Genomic DNA, 17500 nt, shown 5'->3' with positions numbered 1-17500 from the left:
TGTTACTTTCTTAGCTTACGCATGTTTCATGATAAATACTTTTATGTGATGTATTCCCATGCTTTTGTTCTTGCTTAAATGTAAGTCGCTCTGGATTAAGAGCGTCTGCTAAATGCCTAAATTGTAAATTGTAAATTGAGAACGAATGACATAGAAACATATGGGGTTTTTCCAGAAAACTGTCAGGATTCAGAAGACATTGGAATCGTTTCCAGGCCTAAGTGGGTTAATCCATTTTGGGGCGGGAACCCCTTTTGGTGTTAGCATAATACGTTATGCTTTAGCTATTTAAAAATAGCAGACCTACAAGCTCATAGCGCGCCACCAAGTGGCGCGCTATGAGCTTGTACGTCTGCTATTTTTTGAAAAATCGAAGAACGACTGACATAGAAACATAGCTTTTTTTCCAGAAAACTGTCATTTTCAAAACAGACATCGTTTAGAATCTGATCTCAGGTCAGAATGGGTTAACTGTGATAACATGGCTGAACCACACCCACCTCCCTGGGGATCTTGAACTTGTCCACCACGTCGAGGATGTAGTACATCTTGATGCCACACATCACCAGCTCCTTCTCTCCCTGGTTGACGTCGTAGAAGTGGAACTCCATGATCTCACACGCCGACTTGTCGGGCAATAACTCATCCTGGACACAAGGGGGCGTATACGAGAATGAGAGACAGACGGACAGACAGACAGACAGACAGACAGACAGACAGACAGACAGACAGACAGACAGACAGACAGACAGACAGACAGACAGACAGACAGACAGACAGACAGACAGACAGACACAATGGAAAAAACAAAAGGTAGCAGCAGCTATGCTCTAAGTTGTCGTTAGTTACCATGATTGATTGCAGCTGCATCTCGGTACACTCATCCGCCTCTTTCCCCCATCTCTCCTTGGTGTTCTGGACACGCACGCGCACACGCACACGCACACACACACACACACACACACACACACACACACACACACACACACACACACACACACACACACACACACACACACACACACACACACACACACACACACAGACACACACACACACACACACACACACACACACACACACACACGTGGAGGATGTAAATATGAAATAAATGCTTAAACATGTAGCTAGGTGTAATGTTAGAGACCACAGAATACATGTAAATATGAAATAAATGCTTAAACATGTAGCTAGGTGTAATGTTAGAGACCACAGGAGACATGTAAATATGAAATAAATGTTTAAACATGTAGCTAGGTGTAATGTTAGAGACCACAGAAGACATGTAAATATGAAATAAATGCTTAAACATGTAGCTAGGTGTAATGTTAGAGTCCACAGAAGACATGTAAATATGAAATAAATGCTTAAACATGTAGCTAGGTGTAATGTTAGAGACCACAGGAGACATGTAAATATGAAATAAATGCTTAAACATGTAGCTATAGGTGTAATGTTAGAGTCCACAGAAGACATGTAAATATGAAATAAATGCTTAAACATGTAGCTATAGGTGTAATGTTAGAGTCCACAGAAGACATGTAAATATGAAATAAATGCTTAAACATGTAGCTATAGGTGTAATGTTAGAGACTACAGAAGACATGTAAATATGAAATAAATGTTTAAACATGTAGCTATAGGTGTAATGTTAGAGACTACAGAAGACATGTAAATATGAAATAAATGCTTAAACATGTAGCTATAGGTGTAATGTTAGAGTCCACAGAAGTGAACCTTTCAAGCCTGTTTTTCTCCAACTCGCTGTTTCTCTGCAAGACATTACTCTATAAGCCATATCTCCAAAACTGGTGGGTCAAACTGAACAACCAATATGTCACATTGAAGCTATGATTCCCTGCTTTCATATGACATGGGAAAAAAAAAAACGAAAATTAAAAAAAAATCCAATGGCAGTCCCTCAAGTCAAATTTGGTAAAATTTCAATGTCATCTCTGGATGTCTTTACAGAGGAATGCAGCGTTCCTTCCGCACTGTCGCTTGACTTCCTCCTTAAGTTGGACACACACAGCTCCAACAAACAAACTATATTTATATATATATATATATATATATATATATATATATATATGGTCCATACCAGTGTTGTTTTCGTCGACTAAAACTAAGACGAAAAATGTTCGTCGACTACCTTTTTCCACTGAAGAAAACTAAATGGAAACTAAATTAAAACTATGCTATGGTGACTAAAACTAAGACTAAATATACTGACAATTTCGCCAACAAATAAAAACTAGACTAAAATGTTAGGAAGGGACTAGCGGACAAGAGATCCAGTATAAGTAATTTTAATCTTGGTTGCATGCTGAAAATAGCCGATCTACAAGCTCACTGCGACGCGTTGTGAACTTGTAGATCGGCTATTTTCAGCAAGTGTAAAATAAGTCATTATGACGGCAACAAGGCCCGCAAAAATACATTTTAGTCGACTAAATCAACTGTAGATTTAGTCGACAAAAATCTTATGACATTTAGTCGACTAAAACTAGACTAACACTAAAGACATTCCAGGTGACTAAAATGTGACTAAGACTAAGTGAAAACTATTCAGGAGACTAATGACTAAAACTAAAATAGAAATTTGCTGCCAAAAACAACACTGGTCCATACTCTGTCCATATCATAGACTGTAAAAAATATGGACAAAGCGTTCCCCGGGTCTAACATGAACGTAAAATGAAGCCTGTAATAATATGCTAATTCCTGATGTAAGTCGCCATCTTTGGTACCAGCTGGCCATTGGCTGGCTCCGTTTTGTATACCAGCTGGTCATTGGCTGCCCAGACAACGAGGCGGGACTTCCCCCCTTCTTCTCCGTTGGTTTTTATTTTGACTCGAGTGGGAGGGGAATCCCGATCATAGACTGTAATGGTAGCCACGCCCCTCAGAACATACGCGATGGTTTTTTTTCTTTATGGTCATTTTTTTAATTAATGGGACCATAATTTTCCAAAAAGAATATTATGACATTAGAAATGAGACTTTAAACTAGTGACTGGAAGAAGAAAGTATTCATGACCATGTTTATTAAGGTAATACAGTCTAGGTGAAGTTGGGCCAAAATACATGGGCCTCTATGGAGCTATGGGGCTTTTTGGGTCCAGTCCAGCCCCACAAAGGGCCATTATATGAACTACCGATTTCAAATGAGGCTTCACGAAATATCTGGCTGACTGCCCCCCTGGTCCATATATACCATCACACAAATGGTAAATGGTGCATTTATATAGCGCCTTTGTCCAAGGCGCTTTACATAGTGCCATGGAGGGAAGCCATATGCAAGGCATACCAACCAGCACATCGGGAGCAATGTGGGGTTCAGTGTAGGGCCGGGACTAATTGCGATTAATTTAGATTGATTAACTACAGAAAAATTAATCGCGATTAACTACAGATAAATTAATCGCACCTTTTTTTTTCACCGCGGAACGTTTCTCACTGGGCGCTTTTCTATAGTACTGAAAACTGGAAATAATAAAAAGTCACCCCATTTTGTGTTGCCTAGAACTGGATGTCTGACAAAAAACAGTAACAATATGAAGTAAGTACAGCTTTGTGACGTCACTGAGATGTACTTGTTACTGTTACTAATTTTTTTTCAGACCTCCAGTTCTAGGCAACACAGAATGGGGTGACTTTTTATTATTATTTCCACAACAGGTATATTAATGACAGTAAAATGTTGAAAATGAGTGGTATCCTGTAGTCACTATTCGTTGATTCACTGGGATACCAAAAAACATTAAAAAAAAAGGTTTCTCGCTGTTCTCGGGTTGAATATTGATATGCGATTAAAATGCGATTAATTAATCGCAAAGCCTCTGATTAATTAGATTAAACTTCAGTGTCTTCTTCCCCAAAGGACACTTCCACATGTAGACAGGAGGAGGAGGAGGAGGAGCCGGGATTCGAACCGCCGGCCGACCCACGGATCATTGGAACGACCCTGCTCTATACCTCCTGAGGGGCTCCCGGTCGGTACTCACCAGGATCAACTGGATCTCGTCCTTGCGACACTTGATGTGATACAGCATCATGTCCAGGAAGACGTCCTTCCGGTTCTCCAGCTTGGTGATCTTGTCGAAGGTGTCCGGGATCATCATGGACCATCCCAGGAAGTTGGTCAGGGCCTGGATGAGGACGTTATATATAAGGTAAAGACAATGACATCATCTGTTTTAGGGTTATAGGGGGGGCGTTTATACGGGACGGACCAGGAAGTTATATTAACCCATTCTGAACGGGAACCCATTTTGGTGTTTTATAGCATCATGTCGTGCTTTAGCTATTGAAAAATAGCAGATCTACAAGCTCGGCGCGCTACGAAAAAATCGAAGAACGACTGACATTTTTTTAGAATCTGATCTCAGGTCAGAATCTTAGAGTATATATGAATAGAGAAGACACCCGAGTTCTCCTCCCATCCACTTGCATTAAGTTGTAGTTCTCCTCCCATCCACTTGCATTAAGTTGTAGTTCTCCTCCCATCCACTTGCATTAAGTTGTAGTTCTCCTCCCATCCACTTGCATTAAGTTGTAGTTCTCCTCCCATCCACTTGCATTAAGTTGTAGTTCTCCTCCCATCCACTTGCATTGAGTTGCTCAAAAGCGCATGAGGTCGAATTCACTCCTCCTTCCGTGTAGGAACAGAGTGCATTCTGGGATGGATTGGCCTCAAACACATGAACGCGCTGCCGTTGACTATCATTGTGCCGTTTGTACGCGTTCACGTATGAAACATTCGTTCACGTTTCAAGGACTCAAACACATGAACGCGCTTCAATGACAGTCAACGGACCAGCGCTGGCTCGAGCTGCAATGAGGGGTTAATCAGACCAGTGTGTCCAGTGGAGAAACCTCGTATGAATCTGATCTCAGGTCAGAATGGGTTAAATGACAAATGAACAAATAAAAACAATGCATGTGTGCACAATCATCCACACGTCACGCACACATGTAAATCCTTTGGAAAACATACACGCACACACGAACACACACACACACACACGCACCTCCATCAGAAGTTCGTCCTGCTCATCAAAAGGTTTCCCGTCCGTCCGGTTGTAGAAGGTCGCCACGGCAACGATCTCTTCCTTCTTGTTGCACAGCGGCATGGAGATGACGTTCTTAATGCACCACCCTGAAGCGTCTACAAAGAGTTTCTACACACACAGAGATGACGTTCTTAATGCACCACCCTGAAGCGTCTACAAAGAGTTTCTACACACAGAGATGACGTTCTTAATGCACCACCCTGTAGCGTCTACAAAGAGTTTCTACACACACAGAGATGACTTTCTTAATGCACCACCCTGTAGCGTCTACAAAGAGTTTCTACACACACAGAGATGACGTTCTTAATGCACCACCCTGAAGCGTCTACAAAGAGTTTCTACACACAGAGATGACGTTCTTAATGCACCACCCTGAAGCGTCTACAAAGAGTTTCTACACACACAGAGATGACGTTCTTAAAGCACCACCCTGTAGCGTCTACAAAGAGTTTCTACACACACAGAGATGACGTTCTTAATGCACCACCCTGTAGCGTCTACAAAGAGTTTCTACACACACAGAGATGACGTTCTTAATGCACCACCCTGTAGCGTCTACAAAGAGTTTCTACACACACAGAGATGACGTTCTTAATGCACCACCCTGTAGCGTCTACAAAGAGTTTCTACACACACAGAGATGACGTTCTTAATGCACCACCCTGTAGCGTCTACAAAGAGTTTCTACACACAGAGATGACGTTCTTAATGCACCACCCTGTAGCGTCTACAAAGAGTTTCTACACACAGAGATGACGTTCTTAATGCACCACCCTGAAGCGTCTACAAAGAGTTTCTACACACAGAGATGACGTTCTTAATGCACCACCCTGAAGCGTCTACAAAGAGTTTCTACACACACAGAGATGACGTTCTTAATGCACCACCCTGTAGCGTCTACAAAGAGTTTCTACACACACAGAGATGACGTTCTTAATGCACCACCCTGTAGCGTCTACAAAGAGTTTCTACACACAGAGATGACGTTCTTAATGCACCACCCTGTAGCGTCTACAAAGAGTTTCTACACACACAGAGATGACGTTCTTAATGCACCACCCTGAAGCGTCTACAAAGAGTTTCTACACACAGAGATGACGTTCTTAATGCACCACCCTGTAGCGTCTACAAAGAGTTTCTACACACACAGAGATGACGTTCTTAATGCACCACCCTGTAGCGTCTACAAAGAGTTTCTACACACATAGAGATGACGTTCTTAATGCACCACCCTGTAGCGTCTACAAAGAGTTTCTACACACACAGAGATGACGTTCTTAATGCACCACCCTGAAGCGTCTACAAAGAGTTTCTACACACACAGAGATGACGTTCTTAATGCACCACCCTGTAGCGTCTACAAAGAGTTTCTACACACACAGAGATGACGTTCTTAATGCACCACCCTGTAGCGTCTACAAAGAGTTTCTACACACATAGAGATGACGTTCTTAATGCACCACCCTGTAGCGTCTACAAAGAGTTTCTACACACACAGAGATGACGTTCTTAATGCACCACCCTGTAGCGTCTACAAAGAGTTTCTACACACACAGAGATGACGTTCTTAATGCACCACCCTGAAGCGTCTACAAAGAGTTTCTACACACACAGAGATGACGTTCTTAATGCACCACCCTGTAGCGTCTACAAAGAGTTTCTACACACACAGAGATGACGTTCTTAATGCACCACCCTGTAGCGTCTACAAAGAGTTTCTACACACACAGAGATGACGTTCTTAATGCACCACCCTGTAGCGTCTACAAAGAGTTTCTACACATAGAGATGACGTTCTTAATGCACCACCCTGTAGCGTCTACAAAGAGTTTCTACACACAGAGAGATGACGTTCTTAATGCACCACCCTGTAGCGTCTACAAAGAGTTTCTACACATAGAGATGACGTTCTTAATGCACCACCCTGTAGCGTCTACAAAGAGTTTCTACACACACACAGATGACGTTCTTAATGCACCACCCTGTAGTGTCTACAAAGAGTTTCTACACACACAGAGATGACGTTCTTAATGCACCACCCTGAAGCGTCTACAAAGAGTTTCTACACACACAGAGATGACGTTCTTAATGCACCACCCTGTAGCGTCTACAAAGAGTTTCTACACATAGAGATGACGTTCTTAATGCACCACCCTGTAGCGTCTACAAAGAGTTTCTACACACACAGAGATGACGTTCTTAATGCACCACCCTGTAGCGTCTACAAAGAGTTTCTACACACATAGAGATGACGTTCTTAATGCACCACCCTGTAGCGTCTACAAAGAGTTTCTACACACACAGAGATGACGTTCTTAATGCACCACCCTGTAGCGTCTACAAAGAGTTTCTACACACATAGAGATGACGTTCTTAATGCACCACCCTGTAGCGTCTACAAAGAGTTTCTACACACACAGAGATGACGTTCTTAATGCACCACCCTGTAGCGTCTACAAAGAGTTTCTACACACACAGAGATGACGTTCTTAATGCACCACCCTGTAGCGTCTACAAAGAGTTTCTACACACACAGAGATGACGTTCTTAATGCACCACCCTGTAGCGTCTACAAAGAGTTTCTACACACACAGAGATGACGTTCTTAATGCACCACCCTGTAGCGTCTACAAAGAGTTTCTACACACACAGAGATGACGTTCTTAATGCACCACCCTGTAGCGTCTACAAAGAGTTTCTACACACACAGAGATGACGTTCTTAATGCACCACCCTGTAGCGTCTACAAAGAGTTTCTACACACACAGAGATGACGTTCTTAATGCACCACCCTGTAGCGTCTACAAAGAGTTTCTACACACAGAGAGATGACGTTCTTAATGTGTGGGTCAGTGTAGCTGCCTTACTATATCGTATAGTGGGACAGTGTAGTGTGTTTATATATTAATGTGTGGGTCAGTGTATCGTATAGAGGGACAGTGTAGTGTGTTTATATATTAATGTGTGGGTCAGTGTATCGTATAGTGGGACAGTGCAGTGTGTTTATATATTAATGTGTGGGTCAGTGTATCGTATAGAGGGACAGTGTAGTGTGTTTATATATTAATGTGTGGGTCAGTGTATCGTATAGAGGGACAGTGTAGTGTGTTTATATATTAATGTGTGGGTCAGTGTATCGTATAGTGGGACAGTGCAGTGTGTTTATATATTAATGTGTGGGTCAGTGTATCGTATAGAGGGACAGTGTAGTGTGTTTATATATTAATGTGTGGGTCAGTGTATCGTATAGAGGGACAGTGTAGTGTGTTTATATATTAATGTGTGGGTCAGTGTATCGTATAGAGGGACAGTGTAGTGTGTTTATATATTAATGTGTGGGTCAGTGTATCGTATAGAGGGACAGTGTAGTGTGTTTATATATTAATGTGTGGGTCAGTGTATCGTATAGAGGGACAGTGTAGTGTGTTTATATATTAATGTGTGGGTCAGTGTATCGTATAGTGGGACAGTGTAGTGTGTTTATATATTAATGTGTGGGTCAGTGTATCGTATAGAGGGACAGTGTAGTGTGTTTATATATTAATGTGTGGGTCAGTGTATCGTATAGAGGGACAGTGTAGTGTGTTTATATATTAATGTGTGGGTCAGTGTATCGTATAGAGGGACAGTGCAGTGTGTTTATATATTAATGTGTGGGTCAGTGTATCGTATAGTGGGACAGTGTAGTGTGTTTATATATTAATGTGTGGGTCAGTGTATCGTATAGAGGGACAGTGTAGTGTGTTTATATATTAATGTGTGGGTCAGAGTATCGTATAGTGGGACAGTGCAGTGTGTTTATATATTAATGTGTGGGTCAGTGTATCGTATAGAGGGACAGTGCAGTGTGTTTATATATTAATGTGTGGGTCAGTGTATCGTATAGTGGGACAGTGTAGTGTGTTTATATATTAATGTGTGGGTCAGTGTATCGTATAGAGGGACAGTGTAGTGTGTTTATATATTAATGTGTGGGTCAGTGTATCGTATAGTGGGACAGTGCAGTGTGTTTATATATTAATGTGTGGGTCAGTGTATCGTATAGAGGGACAGTGTAGTGTGTTTATATATTAATGTGTGGGTCAGTGTATCGTATAGAGGGACAGTGTAGTGTGTTTATATATTAATGTGTGGGTCAGTGTATCGTATAGAGGGACAGTGTAGTGTGTTTATATATTAATGTGTGGGTCAGTGTATCGTATAGAGGGACAGTGTAGTGTGTTTATATATTAATGTGTGGGTCAGTGTATCGTATAGAGGGACAGTGTAGTGTGTTTATATATTAATGTGTGGGTCAGTGTATCGTATAGTGGGACAGTGTAGTGTGTTTATATATTAATGTGTGGGTCAGTGTATCGTATAGAGGGACAGTGTAGTGTGTTTATATATTAATGTGTGGGTCAGTGTATCGTATAGAGGGACAGTGTAGTGTGTTTATATATTAATGTGTGGGTCAGTGTATCGTATAGAGGGACAGTGTAGTGTGTTTATATATTAATGTGTGGGTCAGTGTATCGTATAGAGGGACAGTGCAGTGTGTTTATATATTAATGTGTGGGTCAGTGTATCGTATAGTGGGACAGTGCAGTGTGTTTATATATTAATGTGTGGGTCAGTGTATCGTATAGAGGGACAGTGTAGTGTGTTTATATATTAATGTGTGGGTCAGTGTATCGTATAGTGGGACAGTGTAGTGTGTTTATATATTAATGTGTGGGTCAGTGTATCGTATAGAGGGACAGTGTAGTGTGTTTATATATTAATGTGTGGGTCAGTGTATCGTATAGTGGGACAGTGCAGTGTGTTTATATATTAATGTGTGGGTCAGTGTATCGTATAGAGGGACAGTGTAGTGTGTTTATATATTAATGTGTGGGTCAGTGTATCGTATAGAGGGACAGTGTAGTGTGTTTATATATTAATGTGTGGGTCAGTGTATCGTATAGTGGGACAGTGCAGTGTGTTTATATATTAATGTGTGGGTCAGTGTATCGTATAGAGGGACAGTGTAGTGTGTTTATATATTAATGTGTGGGTCAGTGTATCGTATAGAGGGACAGTGTAGTGTGTTTATATATTAATGTGTGGGTCAGTGTATCGTATAGAGGGACAGTGTAGTGTGTTTATATATTAATGTGTGGGTCAGTGTATCGTATAGAGGGACAGTGTAGTGTGTTTATATATTAATGTGTGGGTCAGTGTATCGTATAGAGGGACAGTGTAGTGTGTTTATATATTAATGTGTGGGTCAGTGTATCGTATAGTGGGACAGTGTAGTGTGTTTATATATTAATGTGTGGGTCAGTGTATCGTATAGAGGGACAGTGTAGTGTGTTTATATATTAATGTGTGGGTCAGTGTATCGTATAGAGGGACAGTGTAGTGTGTTTATATATTAATGTGTGGGTCAGTGTATCGTATAGAGGGACAGTGCAGTGTGTTTATATATTAATGTGTGGGTCAGTGTATCGTATAGTGGGACAGTGTAGTGTGTTTATATATTAATGTGTGGGTCAGTGTATCGTATAGAGGGACAGTGTAGTGTGTTTATATATTAATGTGTGGGTCAGAGTATCGTATAGTGGGACAGTGCAGTGTGTTTATATATTAATGTGTGGGTCAGTGTATCGTATAGAGGGACAGTGCAGTGTGTTTATATATTAATGTGTGGGTCAGTGTATCGTATAGTGGGACAGTGTAGTGTGTTTATATATTAATGTGTGGGTCAGTGTATCGTATAGAGGGACAGTGTAGTGTGTTTATATATTAATGTGTGGGTCAGTGTATCGTATAGTGGGACAGTGCAGTGTGTTTATATATTAATGTGTGGGTCAGTGTATCGTATAGAGGGACAGTGTAGTGTGTTTATATATTAATGTGTGGGTCAGTGTATCGTATAGAGGGACAGTGTAGTGTGTTTATATATTAATGTGTGGGTCAGTGTATCGTATAGAGGGACAGTGTAGTGTGTTTATATATTAATGTGTGGGTCAGTGTATCGTATAGAGGGACAGTGTAGTGTGTTTATATATTAATGTGTGGGTCAGTGTATCGTATAGAGGGACAGTGTAGTGTGTTTATATATTAATGTGTGGGTCAGTGTATCGTATAGTGGGACAGTGTAGTGTGTTTATATATTAATGTGTGGGTCAGTGTATCGTATAGAGGGACAGTGTAGTGTGTTTATATATTAATGTGTGGGTCAGTGTATCGTATAGAGGGACAGTGTAGTGTGTTTATATATTAATGTGTGGGTCAGTGTATCGTATAGAGGGACAGTGCAGTGTGTTTATATATTAATGTGTGGGTCAGTGTATCGTATAGTGGGACAGTGTAGTGTGTTTATATATTAATGTGTGGGTCAGTGTATCGTATAGAGGGACAGTGTAGTGTGTTTATATATTAATGTGTGGGTCAGAGTATCGTATAGTGGGACAGTGCAGTGTGTTTATATATTAATGTGTGGGTCAGTGTATCGTATAGAGGGACAGTGCAGTGTGTTTATATATTAATGTGTGGGTCAGTGTATCGTATAGTGGGACAGTGTAGTGTGTTTATATATTAATGTGTGGGTCAGTGTATCGTATAGAGGGACAGTGCAGTGTGTTTATATATTAATGTGTGGGTCAGTGTATCGTATAGAGGGACAGTGCAGTGTGTTTATATATTAATGTGTGGGTCAGTGTATCGTATAGAGGGACAGTGCAGTGTGTTTATATATTAATGTGTGGGTCAGTGTATCGTATAGAGGGACAGTGTAGTGTGTTTATATATTAATGTGTGGGTCAGTGTATCGTATAGAGGGACAGTGTAGTGTGTTTATATATTAATGTGTGGGTCAGTGTATCGTATAGTGGGACAGTGTAGTGTGTTTATATATTAATGTGTGGGTCAGTGTATCGTATAGTGGGACAGTGTAGTGTGTTTATATATTAATGTGTGGGTCAGTGTATCGTATAGAGGGACAGTGTAGTGTGTTTATATATTAATGTGTGGGTCAGTGTATCGTATAGAGGGACAGTGTAGTGTGTTTATATATTAATGTGTGGGTCAGTGTATCGTATAGTGGGACAGTGTAGTGTGTTTATATATTAATGTGTGGGTCAGTGTATCGTATAGAGGGACAGTGTAGTGTGTTTATATATTAATGTGTGGGTCAGTGTATCGTATAGAGGGACAGTGCAGTGTGTTTATATATTAATGTGTGGGTCAGTGTATCGTATAGTGGGACAGTGCAGTGTGTTTATATATTAATGTGTGGGTCAGTGTATCGTATAGAGGGACAGTGCAGTGTGTTTATATATTAATGTGTGGGTCAGTGTATCGTATAGAGGGACAGTGTAGTGTGTTTATATATTAATGTGTGGGTCAGTGTATCGTATAGTGGGACAGTGTAGTGTGTTTATATATTAATGTGTGGGTCAGTGTATCGTATAGTGGGACAGCGCAGTGTGTTTATATATTAATGTGTGGGTCAGTGTATCGTATAGAGGGACAGTGTAGTGTGTTTATATATTAATGTGTGGGTCAGTGTATCGTATAGTGGGACAGTGTAGTGTGTTTATATATTAATGTGTGGGTCAGTGTATCGTATAGTGGGACAGTGTAGTGTGTTTATATATTAATGTGTGGGTCAGTGTATCGTATAGAGGGACAGTGTAGTGTGTTTATATATTAATGTGTGGGTCAGTGTATCATATAGAGGGACAGTGCAGTGTGTTTATATATTAATGTGTGGGTCAGTGTATCGTATAGAGGGACAGTGTAGTGTGTTTATATATTAATGTGTGGGTCAGTGTATCGTATAGAGGGACAGTGTAGTGTGTTTATATATTAATGTGTGGGTCAGTGTATCGTATAGAGGGACAGTGCAGTGTGTTTATATATTAATGTGTGGGTCAGTGTATCGTATAGAGGGACAGTGTAGTGTGTTTATATATTAATGTGTGGGTCAGTGTATCGTATAGAGGGACAGTGCAGTGTGTTTATATATTAATGTGTGGGTCAGTGTATCGTATAGTGGGACAGTGTAGTGTGTTTATATATTAATGTGTGGGTCAGTGTATCGTATAGAGGGACAGTGTAGTGTGTTTATATATTAATGTGTGGGTCAGTGTATCGTATAGTGGGACAGTGCAGTGTGTTTATATATTAATGTGTGGGTCAGTGTATCGTATAGTGGGACAGTGCAGTGTGTTTATATATTAATGTGTGGGTCAGTGTATCGTATAGTGGGACAGTGCAGTGTGTTTATATATTAATGTGTGGGTCAGTGTATCGTATAGTGGGACAGTGCAGTGTGTTTATATATTAATGTGTGGGTCAGTGTATCGTATAGAGGGACAGTGTAGTGTGTTTATATATTAATGTGTGGGTCAGTGTATCGTATAGAGGGACAGTGTAGTGTGTTTATATATTAATGTGTGGGTCAGTGTATCGTATAGAGGGACAGTGTAGTGTGTTTATATATTAATGTGTGGGTCAGTGTATCGTATAGAGGGACAGTGTAGTGTGTTTATATATTCATGTGTGGGTCAGTGTATCGTATAGAGGGACAGTGTAGTGTGTTTATATATTAATGTGTGGGTCAGTGTATCCTATAGAGGGACAGTGTAGTGTGTTTATATATTAATGTGTGGGTCAGTGTATCGTATAGTGGGACAGTGCAGTGTGTTTATATATTAATGTGTGGGTCAGTGTATCGTATAGAGGGACAGTGTAGTGTGTTTATATATTAATGTGTGGGTCAGTGTATCGTATAGAGGGACAGTGTAGTGTGTTTATATATTAATGTGTGGGTCAGTGTATCGTATAGAGGGACAGTGTAGTGTGTTTATATATTAATGTGTGGGTCAGTGTATCGTATAGAGGGACAGTGCAGTGTGTTTATATATTAATGTGTGGGTCAGTGTATCGTATAGAGGGACAGTGTAGTGTGTTTATATATTAATGTGTGGGTCAGTGTATCGTATAGAGGGACAGTGTAGTGTGTTTATATATTAATGTGTGGGTCAGTGTATCGTATAGTGGGACAGTGTAGTGTGTTTATATATTAATGTGTGGGTCAGTGTATCGTATAGAGGGACAGTGTAGTGTGTTTATATATTAATGTGTGGGTCAGTGTATCGTATAGAGGGACAGTGTAGTGTGTTTATATATTAATGTGTGGGTCAGTGTATCGTATAGTGGGACAGTGTAGTGTGTTTATATATTAATGTGTGGGTCAGTGTATCGTATAGAGGGACAGTGTAGTGTGTTTATATATTAATGTGTGGGTCAGTGTATCGTATAGTGGGACAGTGTAGTGTGTTTATATATTAATGTGTGGGTCAGTGTATCATATAGTGGGACAGTGTAGTGTGTTTATATATTAATGTGTGGGTCAGTGTATCGTATAGAGGGACAGTGCAGTGTGTTTATATATTAATGTGTGGGTCAGTGTATCGTATAGTGGGACAGTGTAGTGTGTTTATATATTAATGTGTGGGTCAGTGTATCGTATAGTGGGACAGTGCAGTGTGTTTATATATTAATGTGTGGGTCAGTGTATCGTATAGAGGGACAGTGTAGTGTGTTTATATATTAATGTGTGGGTCAGTGTATCGTATAGAGGGACAGTGCAGTGTGTTTATATATTAATGTGTGGGTCAGTGTATCGTATAGTGGGACAGTGTAGTGTGTTTATATATTAATGTGTGGGTCAGTGTATCGTATAGTGGGACAGTGTAGTGTGTTTATATATTAATGTGTGGGTCAGTGTATCGTATAGAGGGACAGTGTAGTGTGTTTATATATTAATGTGTGGGTCAGTGTATTGTATAGAGGGACAGTGTAGTGTGTTTATATATTAATGTGTGGGTCAGTGTATCGTATAGTGGGACAGTGTAGTGTGTTTATATATTAATGTGTGGGTCAGTGTATCGTATAGAGGGACAGTGTAGTGTGTTTATATATTAATGTGTGGGTCAGTGTATCATATAGAGGGACAGTGTAGTGTGTTTATATATTAATGTGTGGGTCAGTGTATCGTATAGTGGGACAGTGTAGTGTGTTTTATTAATGTGTGGGTCAGGGGTCATGGGTCATGGGTCAGGGTAGCTGCCTTACTTGGAATGAGAACATCTCGTCCTCGGCTGGGTTCAGAATGTTACAGATCTGTTGGAAGGAGAGGGAGACGGAAACACGGGATCAGTGGTGGAAAAAGTACTCGATTGTAAGTAAAAGTACGGAATATAAGTACAGTATAACTATGCCTCAGCAAGGTAAATGTTTGCACTTCTAAAATAAGTCTATTCTTATTATTAGTATTATTACACACTGGAATGCATGGGTGCTAAGCTATAGGAAAAAAAGCTGACTGACCAGTCCATTCTCTGCTACGTAAGCGGGCAGCCCGCTCTGCATAGCCCAGTGGTCATCTGAAGGGTTGCTGTGAAACAGGACACACATTGTTTCATAGCATAGTATTTGTTAAAAGGATCCCTGGCTAACGTAACGCATATACATATACCTTAACCCATTCTGACCTGAGATCAGATTCATACGAGGTTTCCAATGGACACACACTGGTCTGATGAACCCATTCTGACCTGAGATCAGATTCTAAAAATGTCAGTCGTTCTTTCGATTTTTCAAAAATAGCAGACCTACAAGCTCGTAGCGCGCCACTCGGTGGCGCGCTATGAGCTTGTAGATCTGCTATTTTTCAATAGCTAAAACACGACATAATGCTAACACCAAAATGGGTTCCCGTTCAGAATGGGTTAAAACTATAGGGGTGTCAAAAAATATCGATTCAAATTACAATCGCGATTCCCTTTCATGAACGATTCAAAATCGAATCATGATTTCCATTTTTTTTTTTTTTGATTTCTTACAGGAGTAAGATTAGTTACAGCAGTTTTCACTACATGGTGTTTGTGATATGAAATGTAAGCTTACCCTAATCACAGTAAACATCATGTCTTCAGTCATTTTAAAGGGATTGTGACATTTAAAAAAAAAGGTTTTGGAATTGTTCTTATTTTTTTTAGGTTTTCTAATCTCAATTGCACCCAAAAAACATGAACTTTTAACATTCAGTAGATTTTCTGTGATCTGGGGTTTTCTGGCTCAAACAGGTGCTCTGATTTGCCGGCAGATTGTGATGTAAGATCCTGCAAATCCCATATATGTCAATGGGATTTGCCAGCAGATGTCACTGTTTTCACTGTTTTGCCTGTTTTCATTGTAGCTCAAAAGGCTTCCAAACCCCAAAGAAAACTTCAGACCACAGAAAATCCACTGAATGTTCAAAGTTCAGGTTTTGTGGGTGTAATTGAGGTCATAAAACCTAAAAGAAAAAAGAAAAATAAAGGAAAATGAATGTCATAAAACCTTTAAAGTTACTGTAGTCAGTGCTAGTCACTTCAGTTCAACACAGCTGTATTGTATTGTATTTTAGTATTGAATCGAGAATCAGTTTGAATAGAGAAAAGTTTTGAATCTGGAAAAAAGAAAAAGTCGAATCGAATCGTGACCCCAAGAATAGGAATCGAATCGAATCGTGGGACATCCAAAAGATTCCCCCCCGGAGGGCCCGACCCACAGGTTGAGAACCCCTGGACTATGGGACTACATCCTCTGGGTGCCGTGCTCTATTCATATATACTCTAAGATTCCAACCAGTTCCTTTTCCCCTCCATCAGGCCAGGGGTTAGGCTAAAACACAATTTTAAATCAGGACACAACGTTTCGGCCGTGAACGGTCTAAACGTTGTGTCCCTATTTAAAATGGTGTTTTAACACAATAATAAACACTGTTGGAGCAAAAGACAGTGTGCGTTCCACTCCTTCTCTGTATGTATCTTCCTTTGTCCAGCACCATGCAGCCAAGAACTGGATGTGCGCAAAGCCTGCACCTGCTTTCTAAACTGTGGCCATTTTCTTTGTCTAAACATCCTTTACAGGATCTCCTCACTGGTCAACAAAAACACATTGAAGACCTTAACAGGAGCCCTCGTACAAGGTTTCTTTGACTATGCATCCACCTCTTGGTACCACAGCACCTCAAAGGCCCTTAAAACAAGGCTCCAGACCTCCCAAAACAAACTGGTCAGGCTCCTACTTGGCCTCACCCCCCGAACCCACCTCACCCCTGCCCACTTTGACAGGCTGGGATGGCTTAGGGTCGACGACAGAGTACAGCATCTTGCAATGGGTCTGGTCCACAAGATTCGATACACCACCAAGATACCCATGTACCTGTCTAAATACTTCCTTAATGTAAACGAAGTCCACACCCACAACACCAGAGGGAGTGCAACAAACCATGTACAACCCAGATTCGGCACAAACAAGGGACTAAATTATTTTCGCTCCTATGCCACCAAAATGTGGAACGTCCTACCAACAGTCATTAAGACATGTGAATCCCTTGACTCCTT

General features: G+C 40.6%; 2 protein-coding genes across 2 annotated transcripts in view; both read right to left on the bottom strand.

The window, feature by feature from the left end:
- LOC310873581 (rod cGMP-specific 3',5'-cyclic phosphodiesterase subunit beta-like) overlaps positions 1 to 5168 on the bottom strand; it is a 17919-nt gene extending 12751 nt beyond the window's left edge. The window contains exons 1-4 of the mRNA XM_083786076.1: positions 5034 to 5168; positions 4008 to 4151; positions 850 to 915; positions 501 to 647 (exon numbers count right to left, since the gene is read on the bottom strand). Of these exons, the coding sequence (XP_083642202.1) occupies positions 501 to 647; positions 850 to 915; positions 4008 to 4151; positions 5034 to 5135 (459 nt within the window). The 5' untranslated portion in view covers positions 5136 to 5168. The remainder of the gene's footprint in view (positions 1 to 500; positions 648 to 849; positions 916 to 4007; positions 4152 to 5033) is intronic.
- A 9996-nt stretch (positions 5169 to 15164) lies between these two features.
- Positions 15165 to 17500, bottom strand: part of LOC310873851 (rod cGMP-specific 3',5'-cyclic phosphodiesterase subunit alpha-like) — a gene marked incomplete at its 3' end in the record, with an annotated part of 36421 nt that continues 34085 nt past the window's right edge. Inside the window, exons 10-11 of the mRNA XM_083786402.1 lie at positions 15438 to 15504; positions 15165 to 15230 (exon numbers count right to left, since the gene is read on the bottom strand). Of these exons, the coding sequence (XP_083642528.1) occupies positions 15165 to 15230; positions 15438 to 15504 (133 nt within the window). The remainder of the gene's footprint in view (positions 15231 to 15437; positions 15505 to 17500) is intronic.

The sequence above is a fragment of the Protomyctophum parallelum genome (genome assembly GCF_964188405.1).
Source record: "Protomyctophum parallelum genome assembly, chromosome: 16".
NCBI lineage: Eukaryota > Metazoa > Chordata > Actinopteri > Myctophiformes > Myctophidae > Protomyctophum > Protomyctophum parallelum.
This window is presented reverse-complemented; position numbering and strand designations above follow the sequence as displayed.